This window comes from Tamandua tetradactyla, chromosome 13 (genome assembly GCF_023851605.1).
Source record: "Tamandua tetradactyla isolate mTamTet1 chromosome 13, mTamTet1.pri, whole genome shotgun sequence".
Classification (NCBI taxonomy): Eukaryota; Metazoa; Chordata; class Mammalia; order Pilosa; family Myrmecophagidae; genus Tamandua; species Tamandua tetradactyla.
The window spans coordinates 68,965,219-68,986,772 of record NC_135339.1 but is presented as its reverse complement, the minus strand read 5'-3'; the positions used below and the strand labels follow the sequence as shown (position 1 = coordinate 68,986,772).

At 38.6% G+C, this 21,554-nt stretch overlaps 1 protein-coding gene across 4 annotated transcripts in view; it reads left to right on the top strand.

Annotated features, from left to right (window-relative positions):
• Positions 1-21,554, top strand: part of SORCS1 (sortilin related VPS10 domain containing receptor 1) — a 536,703-nt gene that overhangs the window by 284,662 nt on the left and 230,487 nt on the right. For all 4 annotated transcript variants that reach the window (XM_077125968.1, XM_077125969.1, XM_077125970.1 and 1 more), the window contains exon 3: positions 8,938-9,037. In XM_077125968.1, coding sequence (XP_076982083.1) covers positions 8,938-9,037 — 100 coding nt within the window. The remainder of the gene's footprint in view (positions 1-8,937; positions 9,038-21,554) is intronic.

Here is a 21,554-nt window from a genome sequence, read left to right as displayed (position 1 = left end):
GCCCTTGATTTTGAGGCTTGCCATTATGCAACTGATTTCTGTAGTGGAGTAGCTAAGACTGCCTATAATGAGGCTTAAGAATTGCTTCCAGGAAACCTCTTTTGCTCTCAGATGTGACCTTTCTCTCTCTAAGCCCAATTCTGAAAGGAAATTCATTAATTATCCCCTACATGGGACACGACATTCAGGGATGAAAGTTTCTCTGGCAATGTGAAACATGACTCCCAGTGATGAGGCTGGGATTGAAAAGGCCTTCCTGGCCAAAAGTGGGAAAAGAAGTATAATAAGATAAGGCATCAGTGCCTAAGAGAGATAAAAAAGATTCAAGAAGCTGTTCTGGAGGCTACTCTTATACAAGCTTCAGTTTGATAGTTCTAATTGCCATGGCTTGCTAAATTCCAACCAACATCACTCCTATTAACTCTTAAGAACACCAAGGGCTCAAACTGAGATTGTGTAATAAAGTTTCATCCACTAAGTTTGCTTTTCTGGAACCTATAATTTTCAGAGGGAAAATTAGGCCAAATAAGTCCTGAAACCCAGAGGGGCCAGCCTCTCCAAGATTATCAACTAATTACATCCCCCTATTCCTTTAGTGTTGACATCCATTCTCAACATGAAAAAGTCAGAATGGGCATTGCCTAAGTAGTCCTAAAGATTGGGAGAAGGATCAAAGGAGAAGAAATTTTAACAGAGAAATTAGGGTTTAACAAATGAGTATGACTGCTGAATCACTGTATTGATATTTCTTCTAGCTTCCAGTGTCTTGGAGCAGCTAGAAGAAAAAATCTGAACTAGTGGAATGGTAACCCATAACAAACTCTAAGTCTGTTCTGTAACTACTTGTTGAGGTTACTTTGAAAATTAATTGCTTTATATTTCTTTTCTTTGTATATATGTTATATGTCACAATAAAAACCTTAAAAAAGAAGGACGTTGTGGACATCACCTAGTGAAGGATAATACCCATGTTTGCACCTGCTTCTGAAAATGCTGGACAGTAGAATTCAGCTTAAATTAACTTTTTCTCCCTTTAATAAACAAGAGTTAGAGATCAAAGTGTCAGTGCCAATCCTGGTTATTTTTAAACTCAAGAATAAACTAGCAAACATGTCTGAGGTAGGAGTAACAAGCTATCGTTAATTCTATCTGTAGTACAGAAAAGTAATTTTACTTATGGCAGAAATATATAACAAGTGTGTGGCAGTGTGTGCATACTAAATTCTCACTCTTTCCTCAGAAAATATGTACACAATTATAGTCAAATGCATTCAAGTTTACTGTTTTGACTGCTCTGTATGACCAGAAACATCAAGTATACAGCATAATATACAAGAAGGAAAATGACACACACAGAAAGACCAGAAAAATGTAGAATTTATTAATACATGAGAATTTGCCCTTTACTTTTCAAAGTTCTTTTACATAATCTTGCAAATTCTGTGATATATGCCAGAATTTTTATATTTTTTTATATATCACATTGGCATCCCTTCCCCTAAATCCGTTGTTTAGTCCCTTTAGCTAATTCTGCAAGTTAGCCTGAAAAGCTCAGGGAATCCAGGAAACAGAATAAGCTTGTTCAGCTCAGTATGCACCATAATGTCTCAGCAGCACATTTAAATTGCACATTTAGGTTGACAGGCAAGCGTATTTCAGGACAGAATCCTTAGAAAGCAAGAGAAAATTTTCTTCAGCTCCACGTCATCATTTGATGTAGATTGCCTATTATATTCTCAAGGTTTTATGAAAAGTAGATTCGGAGATATTTTCTTGACAGTGGGTAGACTAATGGAATCTGGTGACTGTATTTAAAATGTGCAGGGTTTGTTATAACATGGTAATAGAAATATCAGTTGCACTGACAGGTTAAAAAAATATCTGTCAATGAATGATAATGAAGTTATTTAAATGTCGACTCACTCGCAAACATTTTCCAAACCTTAAATTATTTTTTCTGCTCTAACCTCATGCATCTTGAGTTATTAGCAGCAGAGTCAGCAGTGCAGCCAATGCGCCTTTGGCTTTCGAAGCTATTTTTATGCCGCCAGAATCACTAGGAGCAATGAAAGTGGCTGCTCTTAAAGATTTTAGGAAAGAAACAAAACACAGCAGCCACAGCTGCTTGATTTAGAGGTGAATGTTCTGCTTTCAGAATATCTTGTTGGCGCTGATTTGAGTAATGCCATGCTGCTTCCTGTTCCCGAGCTTCCCTCTGCAGCTCTTGTTTTGCTTTATGACCTTGACAATGTGGTTTGGTGCTTCTGGTTTAGGGTGTCTTCCTTCTCTAGGCCTTGGAGTTTGAGATGGGGAGGTCATGTCATTGCTATACTTTCTAAACCCCTTTTGAAAGAATAGCTTGGCTCATCCCTAGTCCTATGAGTAGGTCTATCAGGCTCCATGCATTCATTCACCGCCCATTTGGATAGGGCACCCTATGAGCCAGGCACTGCTCATGGTGCTGGAGATTTGGGATGAATGAAGATATGACTACTGACCTTGTGACAGAGCAGTCAGGGAGTAGGTCTGAGACAGAGGTTTTTTGATAAAGAGAGGATGTGGCAACCCAGGGGTCGGGACCCCCTCCCTTAAGGCAAAAGAATGAATGAACCTTAAGCACGTAGCAGCCTGCCTGACCAGAACATAGACATTTAAGTTCCCCTCCCCTAATTATGGTGAGTAACCAGCTCTCGTGAGACTCTGCTGAAACCCCATGTAACCAAATGTCGCGGGACTCTGTTAAACTTTATCGCCCGCTTCCTTGGCACTCCTGCTTAATTTGGTTTGGTGCGGAGTCGTTTTTCTCAGTTATTGGCCGGTGACCACTGGGAAGAATCTTCTCCTATTGCTAAGTCCCAAATGAAAACTCCTGGGTACTTTTCTGCCTGGCGTGTTCTTTGGTCTTGGGGTTGTGCTAAGCTGGAACAGAGGGGAGCGTGTTCCCTCTTTGTGCTACTCCAGCCTGCACTGCTGATTTGTGTGCTAATAGCAGGGGCTGTAGCAAGGTCTTGCCCGGCTATGTGAGATTCTTAACTTCGAAACCATAGCACTCCGGGAACCACCCAAGGAGCGCATACCCCCAGCAAGTCAGTCACTAAGTCAATCAGAAACAAACAGCGAGTTTCTACGGCGTCCAGTGCGCTGGCAAGGCAGTGATGCGCAGACAAGTCCTGTTCGCATGGAGCTTACATTCTGGTGGGGGAAGATAGAAGATAACAAATAAGAAAAAAAAATGTATCAGATGAAGAGAAATACTATGAAGAGAAAACAAAAGAGGCTAAGGTGGGCCCTCCATGAGCCAATGTGGAGCCAGTTATAGGGGGACCTTTTTTTCTTCCCTGTTTAGATAGTTGTGAGAGTTTCTACTACACTTTTTTAAAAATAGATTCTTCTTGCCAAGCTCTGTGTCCTTTTAGTATATATGGGGCAGGGTGGGAAGCCAGGTTTTGGTTTATGCCATATAAAATTTCAGTTTGTTTTTACTAAGAAATGCTAAATTAGAATTTTTTTTAAAAATCTTTTCCTTCTATGAATTGCTTCCTGAGATTTTGGGGTGGCATTGCAGCATGGTGTTAAGGATGCAGGCTCTCTAGTGGCAACCTTTGCAGCCTTTGTCCCTTCCAAGTTCTGTGATCTCAAGCAGACTCATCCTCCAGGTCCTCCTTATCTGTGATACGTGATTAACATCAGCGTCCTCCTGATAGGATTCTGCATGTAAAGAGCTTAGATCACACTGTAAACCCCTCAAAAAACCTTCATTTTTATTATCTTATTTGTTAGCATTCTAAAGCTTAATAGTCTATTCAGCAATGGACTACTAGTGCAATTATTGCAGAAGCAGAGGGTAGAATCTTTAACTCTCAATTTCCAGTTCTTACCACTAACTCTGTGATCCAAGTCCCACATAAAACTACAAGCACATACCCTTTAAAATATGAGACACTAAATCTGGCTACATCTGAAAGTAATGATAGCTTCATGCATATCTTCTTTTCAAAGCAAACTAAACCTAAATGATTTTCGGTGATTGATATTTGCCTTGAAAGCTCATGTTGTAGATTTTGGCAAGTGTTGGGCGAAAAACAAAATAAAACAACAACCAAAACAATCATGAAAAAACTTGCATAAATGAATAACAAAAGCTCACATTTATAGATTGCTTATGTGCCTGTCATTGTACTTAGCATTTTTATGGATTTATTAATTTAGTTTATAAATGAATCTCTGCTTATTTATTTTCTTATTTGATGGCAGAAGATTACAGTGGAGGAAATCCAATCACACATTTTATTTCTGTCACTCCTTATGGAAATTGGTCATACCATATATTGATCCCTGCTTCATCTGTGATAGGGGACCTGTAATTTCAAAGACATCATAAACTCTTGGAAGGCAGGTGTGATGTGGTTTTAACTATAATCTCCTTCACGCCCCACTCAGAGTGATTCATTTCAGCTCTATGCTCTAGTAAATATTTAATTAGAGCTGTGGTGAGCTAATGCATAGAAAGGTAGAAAATTTCACATCTCCTAAAAGTCACTATTAGGACATAGTTGTAGAAGGGTAGAGTAAAGATTAAGACTAAGAATTTAAAATCAAAAGTAAGATCTGGTGAACCTCGATTTAATCACTTGCGTGTTTATTTTCCTGGAATGCTTTTTTTTCAGCTTTCAACTTCTTCTAGTACAATAGAAGTGTTGACAGAAACCTTGTTTTTCATCTGTACAGAAGTCAACCTGTAAACAAAGCCTGAAAAAAAATAATGCTTGCTTTGGAATGTTTTGAAAAATGGTACAAATTGAGAATTCAAGACTGCTTAGTTGCATTTCAAAGTATATCTGAATATGATACATATGTTTTTAAGATCATTTCCTTTTTTACTCCTTTACAATATTAGTTACTTTGACTTTACCATAGCCTGACTCTTTTGTTTGCAAATTTTATTTGTTTTAAATATCTTTATTGTTTCCCTTTTTTTTTTATGAAGTCAAGGTCTGTATCTTTTTCTTTTTCTGGTTGTTTATATTGTGTTTTCCAAAGTTTGTTAGAACACTAATCTCATTAGATGCCCCTCAAGAATGGACCTTATAATTAAATATGTTTGGAAAATGTGGCATGAAATATGCATTGAGGAGTTCATAGTATGTATTGGAATAATAGAAGTTATGAAAAGTTTTGAAGTATAGGAACATCAATTTTTATCTAATAAGTTCCCAACATTCTTTGACTTTGGAATGCCACCCCTCCGCCCATAACCAGGGATGCCACTGAAATTATTTAACAACCAGTTCACTGCCTCACCAGTCAACCCACTCCTCTCTCTGAGTATTTTCCCCCTCCTTTTTTCGGAGTCCAAGTCCATAGAAGATTGCAGTTCCTCCAGTTGACCATGTGACAGTAACTAGAAGCGTCTTTGAAGGAGGGCTGCAGATGGGCCTGGGATCTTCTCCTCAACTGGGTCTCACAGACTGGCAAAGACATTGACCAATCAGAACAGATGTTAGTCTTAGCACTGGAGTATGTTTCTTGAAGACCTCACCTTTGCCGGCCATCAATCTTTTAGTTGCTGTAATGGGAAGAGAGCTAGGAAGTTCCTAGATCTGCTGCAACAAACACTACAAATTGGGTGGCTTAAAACAACAGAAATTTATTCCCTCACAGTTATAGAGGCTAGAAATATGAAATCAAAGTTGTAGCAGGGCCATGCTCCCTGTGAAGACTCTAAGGAAGAATCCTTTTTTGCTTCTTCCTAGCTTCTTGTCGTTGCCTGTAATCCTTTACATCCTTTGGCTCGTAGCTGCATCACTCAGATTTCTGTCTCTGTCTTCACATGTCTTACTTCTCCCTGTGTGTTTCTATGTGTCTCCAAATGTCCCTTTCCATATAAAGACCCAAGTCATTGGATTTAGGGCCCACCATAATCCAGTATGCCTCATCTTAACTTGATTACACCTGCAAAGACCCTAGTCCAAAGAAGTCACATTCACAGGTACCAGCAGTTAGGACTTCACCATATCTTAATGGGGGGATACAATTCAGCTCACTTCAGTCTCCAAGGGAGAGGCTATGGTATTGAGGATGGCAGAAGCAGCCACTCAGAGAACATGGAACTATGACTACTAACTGTTTTTCACATATTTAATATTTCCATGTCTAGTGTGACTGTACCACTGTACCAGCTGATTATTAGTTTGGACCTTGATACTTAAAAACACTCTAACTCTTAGTTCAATAGGGAGAACTGATAGTCCTTGCGATTTGGGTATGTGAAACTACATCACTTTTTCTCTTTCTGTATTTCATTGCTCATTGCAATGCCATACCATCTAGGCCTGCAGCTCTACTTGAATTGCATATTATCTCATTTAACAAGTTTAGGTTTAGTTTTTGAGTTTTGTAAAACCAAGGGACTGGGTGTACAGGTGGTTCAGTGGTAGAATGCTCGCCTTCCATGCAGGAGACAGACCCGAGTTTGATTCCCGGATCATGCACCAACCCCACCCCCCCCCAAAAAAAAACAAAACAAAACCAAGGGACCAGAGATAGTACAGAAAATAATGGCAGATACCTTGATGGAGAGAAAAGTGTCCAAGAATACTGTTTAAACTCTCTTAAAAGAGAATTGCTGGTATACCTCTAAACCGGTTACTCCATTATCATCTTGTTGCATTGGGATTCCAATGACACACACATACACATGTGAGGATGATTCCATATAGAATCTCCGTAGATTGAGCCTCATTTTCCTTTATATGGTATATTTTTTAATGTAAAAATATTCATTGAGTAGCTCAAGGATCAAATTACTAGAAATTATATGAAAATCATTATTACACCCTCAATAGCCTGGTTCCTGCTTCTCTGTCCTCCCTTCCCATTATTCCACAAGGAAAATTAAAATATTCTCTTATTTCCAACATTTTCACCTATCCCTATGCAAAATTTATCAATCTAGAAGTATTTACACATTTCCCCTTCCTCTTGCCATCTCCCACTTTTGGACCTGCTTGTGTAGTTTTTGAACTTATTGTTTAGAAGAATGAATGAAATAAGCTACACAATAAAAAGAACCAGAGAAAGGCTAGTGAAATTTTGGTGACAGGCAAGTTCTAATTGGAGGAAAATGACTCAAGAAGGCCAGGTTAAGAGTAGAAAGATGCCACACATCAAGAGTGGAATGGGTGTGGAAAGAAGTCTCAAATAATTGTTAGATACTAGAAGGACATCTTCTCACATGTGCTTTTAAGTTTTGCTGTGGCTCATGAATAAGATCTCCTATGAAAGAGTTTTGGAATGCTCTTCAAATATTCTTGGTTACCAAACTGATGTTTGATTGTGGTAATGGCAGTGATGGGGCCTGAGGAAAGCCTGTTATATTTTTGGGTTACACAGGATGCCATCTGGACTGTGCTCTCTTCCTCTTGATATTTTCAAGGTCCATACTTCTTCCAAGAAGCTTTGCATGATATTCCAATTCTCAGTGATTTGGATTGTCGTTTAAATCCTTTAAAATATTGACCCTTTGGTATTTATCATGTACTGATTTCTATCATTATTTATTTCAGAAAAAAAACTGTTCTGAATCCCCAGCCAGAACAAATTCTTAATTTCAGGACCATATATTATACAGCTTTTTTGCTCCCGTGCCAGGTCCAGAGCAGACTACTAATGGATGGGAGTAGAGTTGTTAATGTAAACTCCATCTGCTTGGTTTCATAACCTGTAAAAATCTCTAACTTTTATCAGTATCAGAAATGAATTAAAACAATTATGATAATTGTTATATTTTTCTCATTAAATGAAAATCATTTTCTCAGCATTGTTAATATCTATCAGTGAACTTAACACATTATAACTATTTGTTTATTTTTCTGTCCCTTAAATAAGACTGTTAGCTATTTGAAAATTGGGGTTCCATGCTGTATACTCACACTTACAACAGTTCCTGGTACATTTTAGGAGTTTTGTGAATGTGAAGGTGTTGAATTGGGACTCTCTTCAGTGGAAACAGAAGGCTGAGGGGAAATTAATTAATCTCTGTGTGTAAAGTCAGCTGTGATGTGATGAAAGCAGCACTGGGCATAAGGCCAGACTGCCGGGATTCAGATTCCAGCTCTCCCCATCATGAGCTCAGTGACTCTGATCAGGTCGCTTAACGTCTCTCAACCTCTTTCTTCAAATACAGATAATATTCACTATTGTGCAGTGTTGTAATGATTGTCACAGGTAATAGTTCTGAAATACATAGTAGGCCTCCAAAGAGAGGGCAATTAAAACCTATTTATTCAGTTTGAATTAATAAGTTATTGACCAGTGTCTAGATAAAGATGAGAAAATCTGTAAGAAAGATAGAGTGGGTGCCAAGAAGTATCCTCCCAACTCTGGGTCACTTAACACTAGAAAAGGCCACTGAATATGATTGTGAAATTTCGCTTGTTATTTAGACATTTTCCTTCTTTTAAATAATAAGAAAAGACTGAGTGACCTTTGAAGGGACTGATGCACCATATATTCTATGACTCATGAAAGAAAACACAATTTGTAGACATATCGAGAGATCCTACTTTTCCACTGTGATTAAGATAAAGCAAAAGTTTGGAAAGGTCAAATCCAGCTACAAACCCTTTATTTCTTTGGAAGAATTCAAGAGACACCTTTATCTCTTAATCTTTGTAAATTAATCACATTCCTTATGCAGTGTACATACATTAAGGAACACTAGAGAGATGGAGTTTTAATTTTTACCAATTCAATTTAAATGCAAATGTTAACCACTCACATGATGCTACTGTGTCCATAATTAAGCATCATTATATACTACATGAATCATTCAGAAACCTCCTGAGAGCCGTTCTACTACATAAAACATGCATTATCCTGACAAGCAGCAAGATGACGTGTATTTCTGTCCTTACTAATGCTCCTTTTGAATTATAGGTCAACTGATTATGGAACAACCTATGAGAAACTGAATGATAAAGTTGGGTTGAAGACAATTTTGAGCTATCTCTATGTATGTCCTACCAACAAGCGTAAGGTAAGAAACGCATATTCAGCATGCTACTTATTCATGATGTGACTTTTGTCTTGCTTGGCTAACTTCTCCAGCTACCTAAAAATCTATTGCAGTTAAGCTGGGATTAGAGATGTAAAGATGATTTGATGGATGTTAAAGGGGGAAAAAGTCTGACACATCATAATTTTCAGATCAGCAACTGTGAATGTAGGAGTGTGAAGGGTGGGTAGAAATTACTATTTCTGAAGGGCAGCTGCAGGAATGGATCGTGTTGAGTGGATGCTGCTGTCTTTCTCATAAGAGCCCTGACCAGTCCTTCACAGGAATCAGAACCTCAGATGTCCCCCTGTTCTGCTCTGACACAGAGTAAATAGTTCAGCTAGAAGTTAAGTGAATGCATTGTCCTGCCACGGTGAAGGCTTTTATTTCTAAAGATGGAGGTGCTGCATTTGGCAGGAGAGAGAGTTCCTTAGAAAAGTGGAGAGATTGCTCCCTCCAGAGTATGGAACTTAGCTGTAAATGGCCCTAGAGAGACCCATATGCAATATCCTAATTTTACAGGTGAGAAAACTATGTTTCAGAGAAAGGAGCTTTTTGCCCCCATTGCAGAGTTATGGGCACAGTTGGGACTAGAATTCATGTTTTTTGATTGATGGTCAGTAATGTTTCCACTACATCTTACTGTTTCTATTTAGGAAAGATCTTCTATTCTTTAGATAATTATTTTCTCAGGGAGAAGAACTTTGCTTTATATGAGAAAGACCATGTGTCTCAGAAGATGAGCTGTGCCACATCTGTCACTTCGAAATATTTGTGTTATCAGATTCTGAGTTCTGACATAAAAAGCTTCTAAATATAACATCGTATACATGAACTATCCATCAAAAAAATAAACATTTTTTTCATTAATACATCCCTGCAGTATTCTGTTCTGGTTGTTACACTGATATCTAAGTTTTCATCACAGCTATGCCAACTCTGGCTGTACATCAAAAGCTCTAGGTGTGCCCCAAATGTGTATTCCCTGACCCCACCCTTGTTGACTCTGGAGTAGGACTCATGTAACTGTATCTTGGAAAAGATACTCATCTAGGATTAAGAATCACTGCTGCAAAGTGCAGTGTTCCCTCTGGCTTTCAACATTTCAATTTCTTCAGTAGAAGCAGTATAATTTATCCATTGAGCCTAGACTCTGGAGTCTGATGGCTTGAATGAAAAACGCACCGATGCCATTTACCAAATGTGTACCTATGGTGATTTACTTAATCACCATACCTAAGCACAGTACCATCAAATTTAAAATGGGGATAATTATAGTAACCTCATAAGGGAGGTGTAAAGATTACATGAAGTAAGGTACTTCAAATCCTTAACACAAAATAATTAAGGCTGTATTGATGTTTTCCTCTTCTTTCGCGTTTTTCTTGTCTTCTACTTCCTTCATAAAATTTTTGGAAGAAACTGTAGTGATTATCCTCTTTAAATAGCAATGTCCAGTAGATGGAATATTTCTCTAAGCTGCCTGATAATTGTAGCCACTAACCTCTTATGCCTATTGAGCACTTGAAACATGGCTAATATGACTGAGCAACTGGATTTTAAATTTCATTTTATTTTAATTAATTTAAATTTAAGTAACTACATGCTATTGGTGGTCACAGCATTGAACAACACAGCTCGATAATGTCACCCTCACAAATTTAGAGATACACCCTGAATATCCCTAGCGTCCCCTTGTTAACTGGTTACTGGTCCATCATCAATAATTATATATAAGTAATTTTGATCTACCTTATACAATTCCACATTGAGGAACTGAATTTATATCCTTTTTTTTACAATGAAATTTAGTTACGTTTTTTGGGTTTCTGCCAATTTTTGTAATCCCTATTGTTTTTTTCCCTCCAGTTAACATTTTTAGTAAGTTTAATTTAACAATCAACAAACTATGCCTCTCAATGTAACCATAGGATGCAGAGAGAAATCAGCCAGCACTCTGATCTCAAAGGTCCTGAACTCTAGCAGTAAGTGCAGTGTAACTTTTTGTAATTGAAAGGTCCAAACTAAGAATTTGGGAATCTGTCCCTTCAACCTGACAGATGACCTCAGGTGAGTCATTTACATTCTCTGAACCTTATTTTCTCCATTTGCAAAGTGATATAGGAAAAAACAAAGTAGTTTATGGCTGGAAGTACAGCTTTTCTGTACCAAAAAATAGTGTGATGATGATTCGGAGACTTGCAGGGTTTTTTCTAGGAGCTGTACCTGATGAGGGAGTCACCCAAGTCCCAGTGTAGCTCCCAGACTGGCTGCAAGACTCAGAAGGGAACACAGCTGGGTCCTGCAGTAGAATCCACTCAGTTCAGTCCATTCTGTTAGTCAGCTGTATAATCTATCCATAATTACCTGGAGGACTTTTCAAAAGCCTTCTGACCTTAGGCATTTAGCCAATCTTAAGGGTTTGCACCCTAGTCCTAGAGAAGGAGAAGTCATTGCTCATGACTATGGGAGAACAGCTTGCTGTGGACTGATTACCTTTGTAGAAGCAGAGGCAGTTCTGAGCTGTTGAAGTCACAGTGTTTATAGGTGAACCTAGTAAGCAAAGGGATCTTTTCCTCTACAGATTAATGAGAACTTAGCGTCACTTTCTGACATGGTGATAGATTTAAAAAATATTGGTGGTCGATGAAGGTCTTTATAATGGTGCAAAAATCAGTAAAGTTGATCTAGCGATGTATCTGTGTACAGTGCTTCTACTTAGGAGATAAATTTATCACTGTGAAGTATTTGAACCAAAAAGATAGCCCCTGTACAACATTTTAAAGTGTGACTCTATTTCCCCAATCAGTGAGGTTTTATATAAAAAAAAAAAAAAGAAAAAAGACATATGGGCTCTACTAATTATGCAGAACATAGGCACTTGCTTGCTCCAATTCCAGTGAAAAGGGCAGCGTCCTATAAAGAGTTGTATTATTTCTTTCCGGTCTTGAGAGTGCTAACAGTTGGCATACTTTGTACCAAATACTTCTGTCTGCTTTTTACATCAGTGGGAGCAGCTAGAATAAAGCTGACAACATTGGGCCAATTGTCTTGCATTCCTCAGAAACCTGTTTTGCCTTCACATTCTTGTTGCTATTTTTAGCTGCTTGTGGGGACAAGTGCAGTTCCACCATCAGCGTGTCTCCAACAGCGGGCATTATGCCCTGGCTTTGCAGGCAGTTTGCTAGGGGCATTACTGGGATCAGAGTCCAGGACAAAGCAGGCCATTATTTACAGTGTAAATTGATAATCATCCATTGGTTATTTCTCAGCAAGCCTGCTGTAAATTGCAGCAGCTTTCCCTGGATACATCTGTTACAGTAAAAACTGTAATCTCATGATATGTCAGTCTAGAAAGTCTTGAATAACGAAGAGACATACAAAGCTGGATCCCAAGTTTGACCGTAGCTAATCCATACTCTTTTAAAAGAAACCTTGCACTGGCCTCTGGTCCATGAAATTAGTCCAAAAGAGTAAGGCTTAGTGGGTCCTAGTGCCAGGGAAGCAGGCTCCCTCTCCATCGCTGTGTCTCAGAGGGAGTGCACACCCCAAAGGAATCCCAGTTCATGATGAATCCCTAAACTTGTTGAAGTGTCACTGGTGGCTTATTGACTTTGTTCATATAGTCTGCTATGAGAAAAGACGATTTCACGTGTACCCGAAAGGGACAGCTTGGATGGAGAGGGGAGCAGGAAGAAGTAATGCAAATGTAGCAATGAAAAAGAAAATCAGTGCTGAAATCTTGGCCTCACTTTTAAATTCTTGCTAAGTTTATTGGGGTCTTCCTAAAAGGAAAACTATACTCTCTATGTATCTGTGATATTCTCCTTAGCTGTTCTCCTTTCACTAGAGTGTTGTTTTACTTTTTCGACGATTAAAGGTTAGAAAACCACAAGTGGAATGCATTGGAAGATCATTTTTAAAAAATTTTGAACAGCCAGTTCACTTAATTGTTAGATTCTGGTGCTGTGTGCACTATGTTCCCAGAAAGAAAAAACCTAGAAAGTGTTTGTTCTTTATGTCTCCTGTGCCCTTTCCATGCACCATTTCCTTCTCATTTTTATGTTATCACCACTTAATTAGTATCATTCCTGCAGAGAGAGTCTTCCAAGACATCCTATAAATAGGACTCTAACACTTCAGAAGATACTGATCATTCCTGTGGATTTCTAGGTACATGCCAACAATAAATACGGTTTGCGTTTTTTCCAGGTGTGTAGGTTTTAAAATCACCACACTGTATGTGGCACTTTTTAAATAAAGTTTTGATTACTGACTTCTCGCCTCCTCCCTTTATGTCCTGGGGGTGCTAATTTCCTCTTGTCATTTGGTTGGGTGGTCTGTATACCATATATCTGGCTTTTGGGGAGAGGGAAGTGGTATGGTAGGTAGGGTCCACCAGTTTACCTCAGGAAGAATTAGGGCATCATTGAATCAGAACCTAAAAGATGTTGGGGGATATTCAAGTTGTACTCTTTCATCGGACAAGTGTGGAAGCTGAGTCCTGGAAAGTTTAGTTACTCACCTAAGGTTATATGCAACTGGTGAATGAAAAGCTCCAGTCGTGAGGTCTTTAAAGTAAGCCTCAAATGCCACCTGTTCCATAACATCTAATCAGTTCCCCTAGTGAGATTTCCTTCATTCCCTCTAATCTCTAAGGCATCTCTTTTCCAACATTTTTCTCTCACTTTGGATTATGGTTGTCTTTGACCATGTCTAATTTCCCCCTTTAGAATGGAAGCTCCTGGATAGGAATAAAGAGCTTTGATCAGCGTTGTGGCTGCTAACATGACAGGCCAAGGGACATGGTATAACAGTTGGTGTGCAACACATGGATAAATTCAACACATGAATTTAGGTTGGGTTTTTGATTCTTGGGCTGGAACGTGAAAAGAGAAGTGCCCTTTGAAGCCAGCTTTGAGTCATTTATTTTCTATAACTATAAAATAAATTCTTTCAAGTGAATAAACAAGGATAGTAAAAACTAATCCCTGTAGTTGTATCTGAGCCATAATGTATTATTTTTCCTACCCAGAAAGAACGTGATTAATATTTACAATGCCAGGATTTTGCATAGCACTCACTCGACATTATCTGGTGAGTCCAAGAGGAATAGTTATATTGCATAATACATCAAAGGGGGTACATGACACTTCTCTTGGCGGGCGCTCAACATTTGCTCATTCCATCCTAACTCTTTTATCTGTCCCTTTGTACACAAGATCATCCGTTTGCCTCTAATCTTTTAAAAATAATGTATGTTTTATTCTTAAAGAAGTGCCCTGCATGGTGTCAGAGACATAGTGGAAGTGGCATTTCCCAAACTTCAATAGAAGTGACTTTTTAGCAAACAAATGCTTATCTCTCCATATTTAACCTAGGCAACAGTGGCTTAAGGGAAAAGATTGGTTTTTTTGTTCCTTCCTGGGTACAGCGAACGTTTATACTGTTTCAGTCCATGAAGTCTGGCTCAGTTCTTTTCTCGATCATTAAAAACAAACAAAAACAAGAAAACATCCTGCATCTACATTTTTTTCCTCTGGGCGATTCTCCAACATTGATCCAAGCACCTGGTTTTCAAACAAGCTGCAGCATCCTAGCTTGAGTTCTCTATTTGAACCAGGGACAGAGTGCCAGGAGCATTGTCCATTAGGTAACCCCCTTGTTGTCCTAAGGTGACCCTACTGGAATTCCTGGGCTCTGAAAACCACAACTGGAAAAAGACACACTGATCTAGGCTATACCCCTCTCCATGTACTGAACTATGCCTGAAACAACTATATATATATATACACTGTATTATTGTGTATATAAATCAAAGTACCAATGATAATATTCATAAATAAATAAATGCTGACTAAAGTCACACTCTTTTCAATTTAAGTACAGTGTGTTATATTGTTTGGTACCCAGCTGATTTTTATTGAATCTTACCTGTGTCTCTCTATACTCCTGTTGTAAAAAGAAATGCTGATTCAGCCACTTAATTCTAATCAGTGCATAGGTTTCAAAAACAACTTTCTCTTCTCTGTCTCTCTCTGCCCCCCATGCCAATTTGCCTGGATTCTCAGAACTAATTGTATTAACTGGTAGTATACTGTTTAATTTTATACAGCATTAAGTAGTGCTAAATACTTTTTTGTTGGAAGGAAGCTTCTTGCATAATTAATATTACATATTTGTTATTCCTCATTTGTAAGATGTTGTGTCTATCATGTATAATAAGCATCTAATACATTAAATTTTAATCATGACTTGCTGATTTGAAAAAAAAAAAGTGAGTTATGTCTGTAAGAAGACCAAGTTAGTTTTATTAGTCATGTTTATATGAAAAAAAAAAGCAGATAAAATATCTACTGGGTAAATCAAAACAGAATTATAATAGTTTCACAGATAATCTTTCCTAAGTTTAGATACTGCCTCCTACTTGGCTTCAGGCGGTATTTTTCAATCCTCCCACCAAAAAAAAATAGAGCACTGTCTTTTGGTTTTATTCCTTTTTAACAAATATAGCTAATCACAATACGGAGAGTCTAAATTAGTCTCAAAATATTATGAAGTGAGATTCATCTGGACACTGCATATTCTTCTGCCAGTGACTGATTCTCAGAAGGTAGTTTACTTTTATGACTGGATAATTAGAATTCTCAAATATGAAAGGAAACTTGTATCAGGATGCTTACTGTTCTTCAAATAGGAATAACAGACTATTATCTTCCCTTCTGTTGTGTATGTGTGTGTGTATTTTACTTAGTTATCTACCTATACACTTACTCGTTTTTGCCTCATCATCTGTCTTTACTAGAGCTCATGTTTCTTGAAGTCTGGGTGGCGTAATGTTAAATGCCCATCCATTATCCTTTTTGAAGGTTAAGTGCATTATTTCAGGTTGGTTCCAGGTTGGTTCCAGGTTACGTTCTGCTGTGGAAAATGGTCAAAGATCTTTTCCACGTCCTGGTCTGTTTGCTTCCCGCACACCCCCTGTGGTCCTCAGAGGTTTCCATCATCCAGTGTTTGACATACTGTATCTAGAACGTCTGTTTCTAGTGAGTAGCCCTTGCTGCTTTCATGATGGATGGAGATGAATGCTGGCCACTACAGGAAATTTGTCATATTTTCTAGGGTAGGGTGTTTCAGTGCAATATATCAGACCTGCCCCCGAGCTTTTCTCTTGATGCTTTCGGGAAAACAAAGTCAGTGTCAATGAATCTTTAGTGGAATCACATTTCTCCTGGGGAGAGACATAGAGACTGTCACCAGTCTTAGGGGCTAAATTGTTTCCATGTAAGCATTCCTTCTTCTGACCTGACCTTTTCCTTTTCTTTTGCTGGTTTTGTCCCTAAATTCTACTAAGCAGCCACCTCCAAATTTTACTTGATCCCTAACCTCTACCATCCTTCTCATTTCATAACTCTTCAACACATAAAAAGTTTATGGAACAAAAATCTGGAGCCTTTTAGGTAACAAGGCAGGCTTAGGTGCTTACAGGTAAAAAGCCCTATAGAGTGGGATACACAGTTTGATGACCAGCAGAGGACAATCTCTTCTCCTTCGACTGCTTTGGCCTGTGTGTTTTGGGGGGCTAGAATCCTGAGCATTGCCATGACTGAGTCTCTGCCGATGGGATATGAGTGCGCTTATTGTAGTGGAGAAAATGACAGTTTGGGTGAATTCAAACAATTAAAGAGTGGGGAGGGGAACCTGAAAAAACAATCTCTTGGAAACAAGAAGAGGCATAGGAGGAAAAACACAGATACTAAACCGAGAGGGAAGATGACAGCGCTTACTACAATGAATTTAGAGTTGCAAAACGTTAATGAGAAGAAGCTAACACAAAGAGCAAAATGAAGCAGAGGGTGAAAGGAAAGAAATAATAAATTCTCAAATATTTTCAGCAGTAGGAGTTTAAGAATCTCTTGGGATCTCTCTGAGAGAGTAGTGCTAATTTACCAAGAACTTATTAAAACTTTCAGAGGGAGTACAGTTTATTCTTTGTGTTCTTCCCGAGTGGTTTCAAAGGGGTAAAAGATGTTGACGGCTATGGCCGAAATTGGGTTTACCAGGAAGGAAAACACAATTATGATTCAGGTGTGAGGGTGTGGCTAGTCTAAATATAGGCTCCCCAGCCCCCCATCAACAGATTCAAATGCCACTGCTGCTTCCTGCATTTAATGAACTGTTGTCCTTTAGTGCTGTCTCTACAAGCTGCTCCCCCACGCTTCTATGGGGTGATCTCTTATATTTATGTGTACATAATATATTTATTTGCCAGGTGTATCAACCAAGCACCTATTTCCAGTCGTTATAGAGCTACAATTTGTCATTTCAAGCTGGTAATTGTGAATTTTTGCTCAGCATACCCATCAGTTCTAGTGTAATGGTTAATATAATGGACCCTGAAGTTGAACTGCCTGACTTTAAATTCCAGTTAAGCCACATACTAGTTGTGTTTCCTTAGTCAAGGTTTTATGTGTTGGTTAGTTATTAACCTCTCTGTGATACGATTTCCTCATCTCTATAATAAAATGCAATGATTGTATCAACATCATCTCTCTTAGTTATGAGATGCAAAGAGTCAAAACAAGCACTGCAGAACAGTACCTGGCACATATTAAGACTCATAATTAATATTTGTTAGTTATAATTAAGTAATAAATATTAATCTGGTTGTTACATTATCTGTTTCAAATTATATGACCATGCCTTACACAAATCTGTCACCTCAACTAAAATCTTTTAAATGCTTATTGTGAGTCAGATTTTTTTAAGAATAAAGAACTAAAATCAAAGTATAAGACAGTGTTCTTGTTCTTAAGGACTTTGCAGTCTGGAAGAGGAAATGAATTTATAAGTAATCAATTATATTATATATTATATTTTATTATAATAAAATCAATTATATTAGTTAGGTACATAAATCTTTATCTCTATCTTTTGAAGGAGCAATCCCCAAAAAAGCATTTGCACAGAGGAGCAAATGTTTGTCAAAGAGAAGAAAAAGAAAATGAAAGCTAACTTTCAGTATATGTGTTATGAGAAAGCAGTGTTCACACAGTACAGTGCAGAGCTTTTGAGTTGTTTGCAAAGAATTAAATGAGTGCCTAATTTTATCTTCAAACATGCTAAATTTTCTGTTGATATTTGATAATAATGACTATTTTTAAATTGAATTAAAATTTCAGCATCAAAAATCAACTTCTATTCAATTGTTTTCAACTTTTATTCTGCCTTATAAATCAATATGTGGGCAGTGGTGACATTGACATTGTTAGGATTGAATTAACAGATTTATAATTTGCCTTATTGTAGATGTTTGATACGTTTAGCATTATTCTTAAGTAGCTGTTGGTCAGTCCGAACTGTTGATGGGTTTTGGAGGCGCGATTTTGAGAAGAAATCATTCACACATATTTTAGTGAACAACCTGCTTTGTGCCCAGACTTAGCAAGTGCAGTGGTGACTATGAAAGAGGAATGAACCTTGCATTACCCTTATGGAGCTTACCGTTCTGCTGCAGGCATGTAATTAAAGACAGTGCAGAAGATGATGGGTTGCATGATGCAGATGACAGAGGCTCTAAGATTTGGGGGAAGACCCAGCCTGGGAAAGGCAGGAAAGCGGCTTGACAGGGCTTAGGCTACCAACGAAGCAGAACCGTAAGACCCAGGATCATGACATTCACAACAGAAAAAAATAACTTAGTTGCACGAACATGTATTGAGTGCCAGGCAGTGGAGATACAAGCATCCACAACACAGGACCCTGTCTTCAGAGGGCTCATAAATTGAAGGGAGAGGAACGAAGCTAGAAATGAGTATGGAGTTTACACTGGTATTGGGACTGTACTTTCTGTTTCTTGAAAGGATATTTTAATAATCCCTATTACACATCCTACTCTTTTGTATCCAAGAGTTTATAATGTGCTCCTTTAACATATTTTATATTGATTTAGAAAATGCAACCCTTGTAGATTTATTAAACACTGCGGAAGCCACCCAGATCAGGGCAGTAGGAGAACATAGTGGAAGACAGGGAAATGAGACCTGTAGGCTGACACATGGGAAGAAGAGAAGCCATCAAGCATTTGTGGGGATCAGGAGGGGACTCCAGTGTTACAGTGGCTGGTAGTTCATCTTTTTCTCTACTTTTTTTCGAAAACTGGCCTGAATTCTATTGAAAGAGAAAGTAACAAATGTCGTTACTTTCCCCTTCAGCAAACCCAGATTTCATTGGGACGATTGTAGCTTTTCTTAGGAGCCAAAGCCATCCAACTTGGCTCAAATAATTATAGTGCTTGAATTCCAGAGGCTGTCCAGAAAAGAGTTGAAGTTGTGCTGGTAAAAGAGATGTTGGATGTTAGGAAGGCAATTGCTGGGTGTTAGAAGAATTCTACTTTTCCTTTAAATTACTTTAATGTGGTGTGTTTGTGTGTGTCCATTTCTTATACTTTATTCATGCATTATTTAACCAACAAATTTACATATTTTCTCCACTGATTAATGCTTTCTTTGTTACTTGGGCCCAAGCCCTTTTTGTGCTTCCATTTGGAAGTGCATAACTGACATTTACAAACTCCCACGGAGGACTCAGTCAATTACCACCATAGATGCCCATTGTTCCAAGAGAGCTGACCTTTACCCCTAGGCACCAATTAAAATCTATTGCTTCTTACTCCTGCAGTGTTTGCTGTAATCTTGGCTCACTGCCCAGTGTAACTCGTTTCTTCTTAGTTGTCATCTTATTTTTCTTCCCAAGACAAGAAGAGAGGGACCTGCAAATGGAAATGCATGTTTCTCCGGAAGAAGAAGGGACAGATCCCCAGAGTTAACAAGGGTTTTCAATTAAATCACCTTTCCTGTCAACACAAATAAAGAGATTAAATAAATAAAATAATGAGGGGACATTTGAGACGTGGCCTGAAGATTTCTCCCAGATTCACATATCAGCAGCACTGTCCAGTTACTCCATGATGGTGACTTGTCTGCTCTGTGACAAGCTGCCAGAGAGACCGAAGTCCCAGAGTGCAGAAAGTCAGGCACCGAACCCTCTATCTGACAAATTATGAGAGAGTTTCCAGCACACTGTGAGGATGGTAGCGTTTTAGGTAAACTTAAGCTCCTTTCTCCAGTCACATTTGGGATCAGAGCTTTTAGCATTTGTCTGGGGGCACAGATGCTCATCGTCTGGCGGTCAGTGTATCTGGCAGAAGGGGAGCCTTATAATCAGCTCGTTTAGGGAGACCAGCCTTGCCCATGTGTTCAGAGGTGTTATCATTCCCTTCTAAACCTTGACCTCTACCTCCTTTGCCTTCTGTGAGCTGGGGGTGTTGAGGATGTTGGTATTTCAATGGAATGTGAAGCCCAGTTCTACCAACCTACTTACCTTGGTAAACGTGGTAGGAGTGTAAGCACAGCAGCCCAGGAAACAAACCTGCGTGGGCTCAGGTTGAAGCAAGAGGTCCCAATTTGCTAAAAGGAAATGGAGCTTGTAATTTCTTTCCCTGTTTGGTTTAAAATTCTAGATCTAAGCAGGTCAAAGCCAGTCAGATGGCACAGTCCTCTTTTTGTGGAAGTAGTCTCTTCTGCCTACCTTATCCCTGTTGTTACCAACAACGATACTGAGAGAATGCGACTAATTCATTGATCTGCAGAGAAAACAGTTCCTACACCTATGTTGTCCTCCTTTTTTGTGCCCTTCTTCAAATATTTGGAATTTTTTAGACTTCTGAAGATTATATTTGCATGAGGGCTTACAGTTTTCCAAGAGCCACCTTTCACTTTCCCCACCCTAGCAGCCCTTAGTACGGACTGGGAGTGTATTGTATGAGTGGGAAGCCATCGGTCTCCCTAGAGGACTGATTCAGCGTGCTGTTACCCAGTAACCAGTGGAAACTGGGTGCGTTCATATGGTAAAGCCCAGAAGATTATCAAACTCAAACCATTTGGCTCCATTTATTCCAAATATGAAGTTTTACCTATGCTTCTTTATGTTTCTCCCATACAAACCCAACTCGGGAATTGCAGAGAACTCTGAAATAAATATGCGGGAGAGTAGTTTTAAGATTGGATATTACCTGTTTACAACTACTTAATTTTTCTTCTTTTCCTCCCTCCCTTCCCTCTCATTCCCTCCCTCTCTCCCTGCTTTTCTCTCGTCCTCCCTTCCTTCCCCTTGTTCTTTACGAAAATCATTCATGTGAAAGGAGGAAGAAGATGATCTTATATGTTTAGAATAGAGTATATTTTCAGAATGTTTTTAAGATGTGTGTGTGTGTGTGTTTGTGTGATCATCTGATCCTTGCAGTGACGTGTGAGCTCATAGGGGAAGTTATAACATTGCTGCTCTTTACCTGGGCTTGTTGTGACTACTGGTCTTTAACTAGAATCCAGGTTTTTGTGTTACTACTTCTATAAGAATTCTCTAGAGAAACAGAATCAAGAGGAAATATCCGTAAATATAGAATTTATAAAAGTGTCTCATGTAACCGTGGAAACATAGA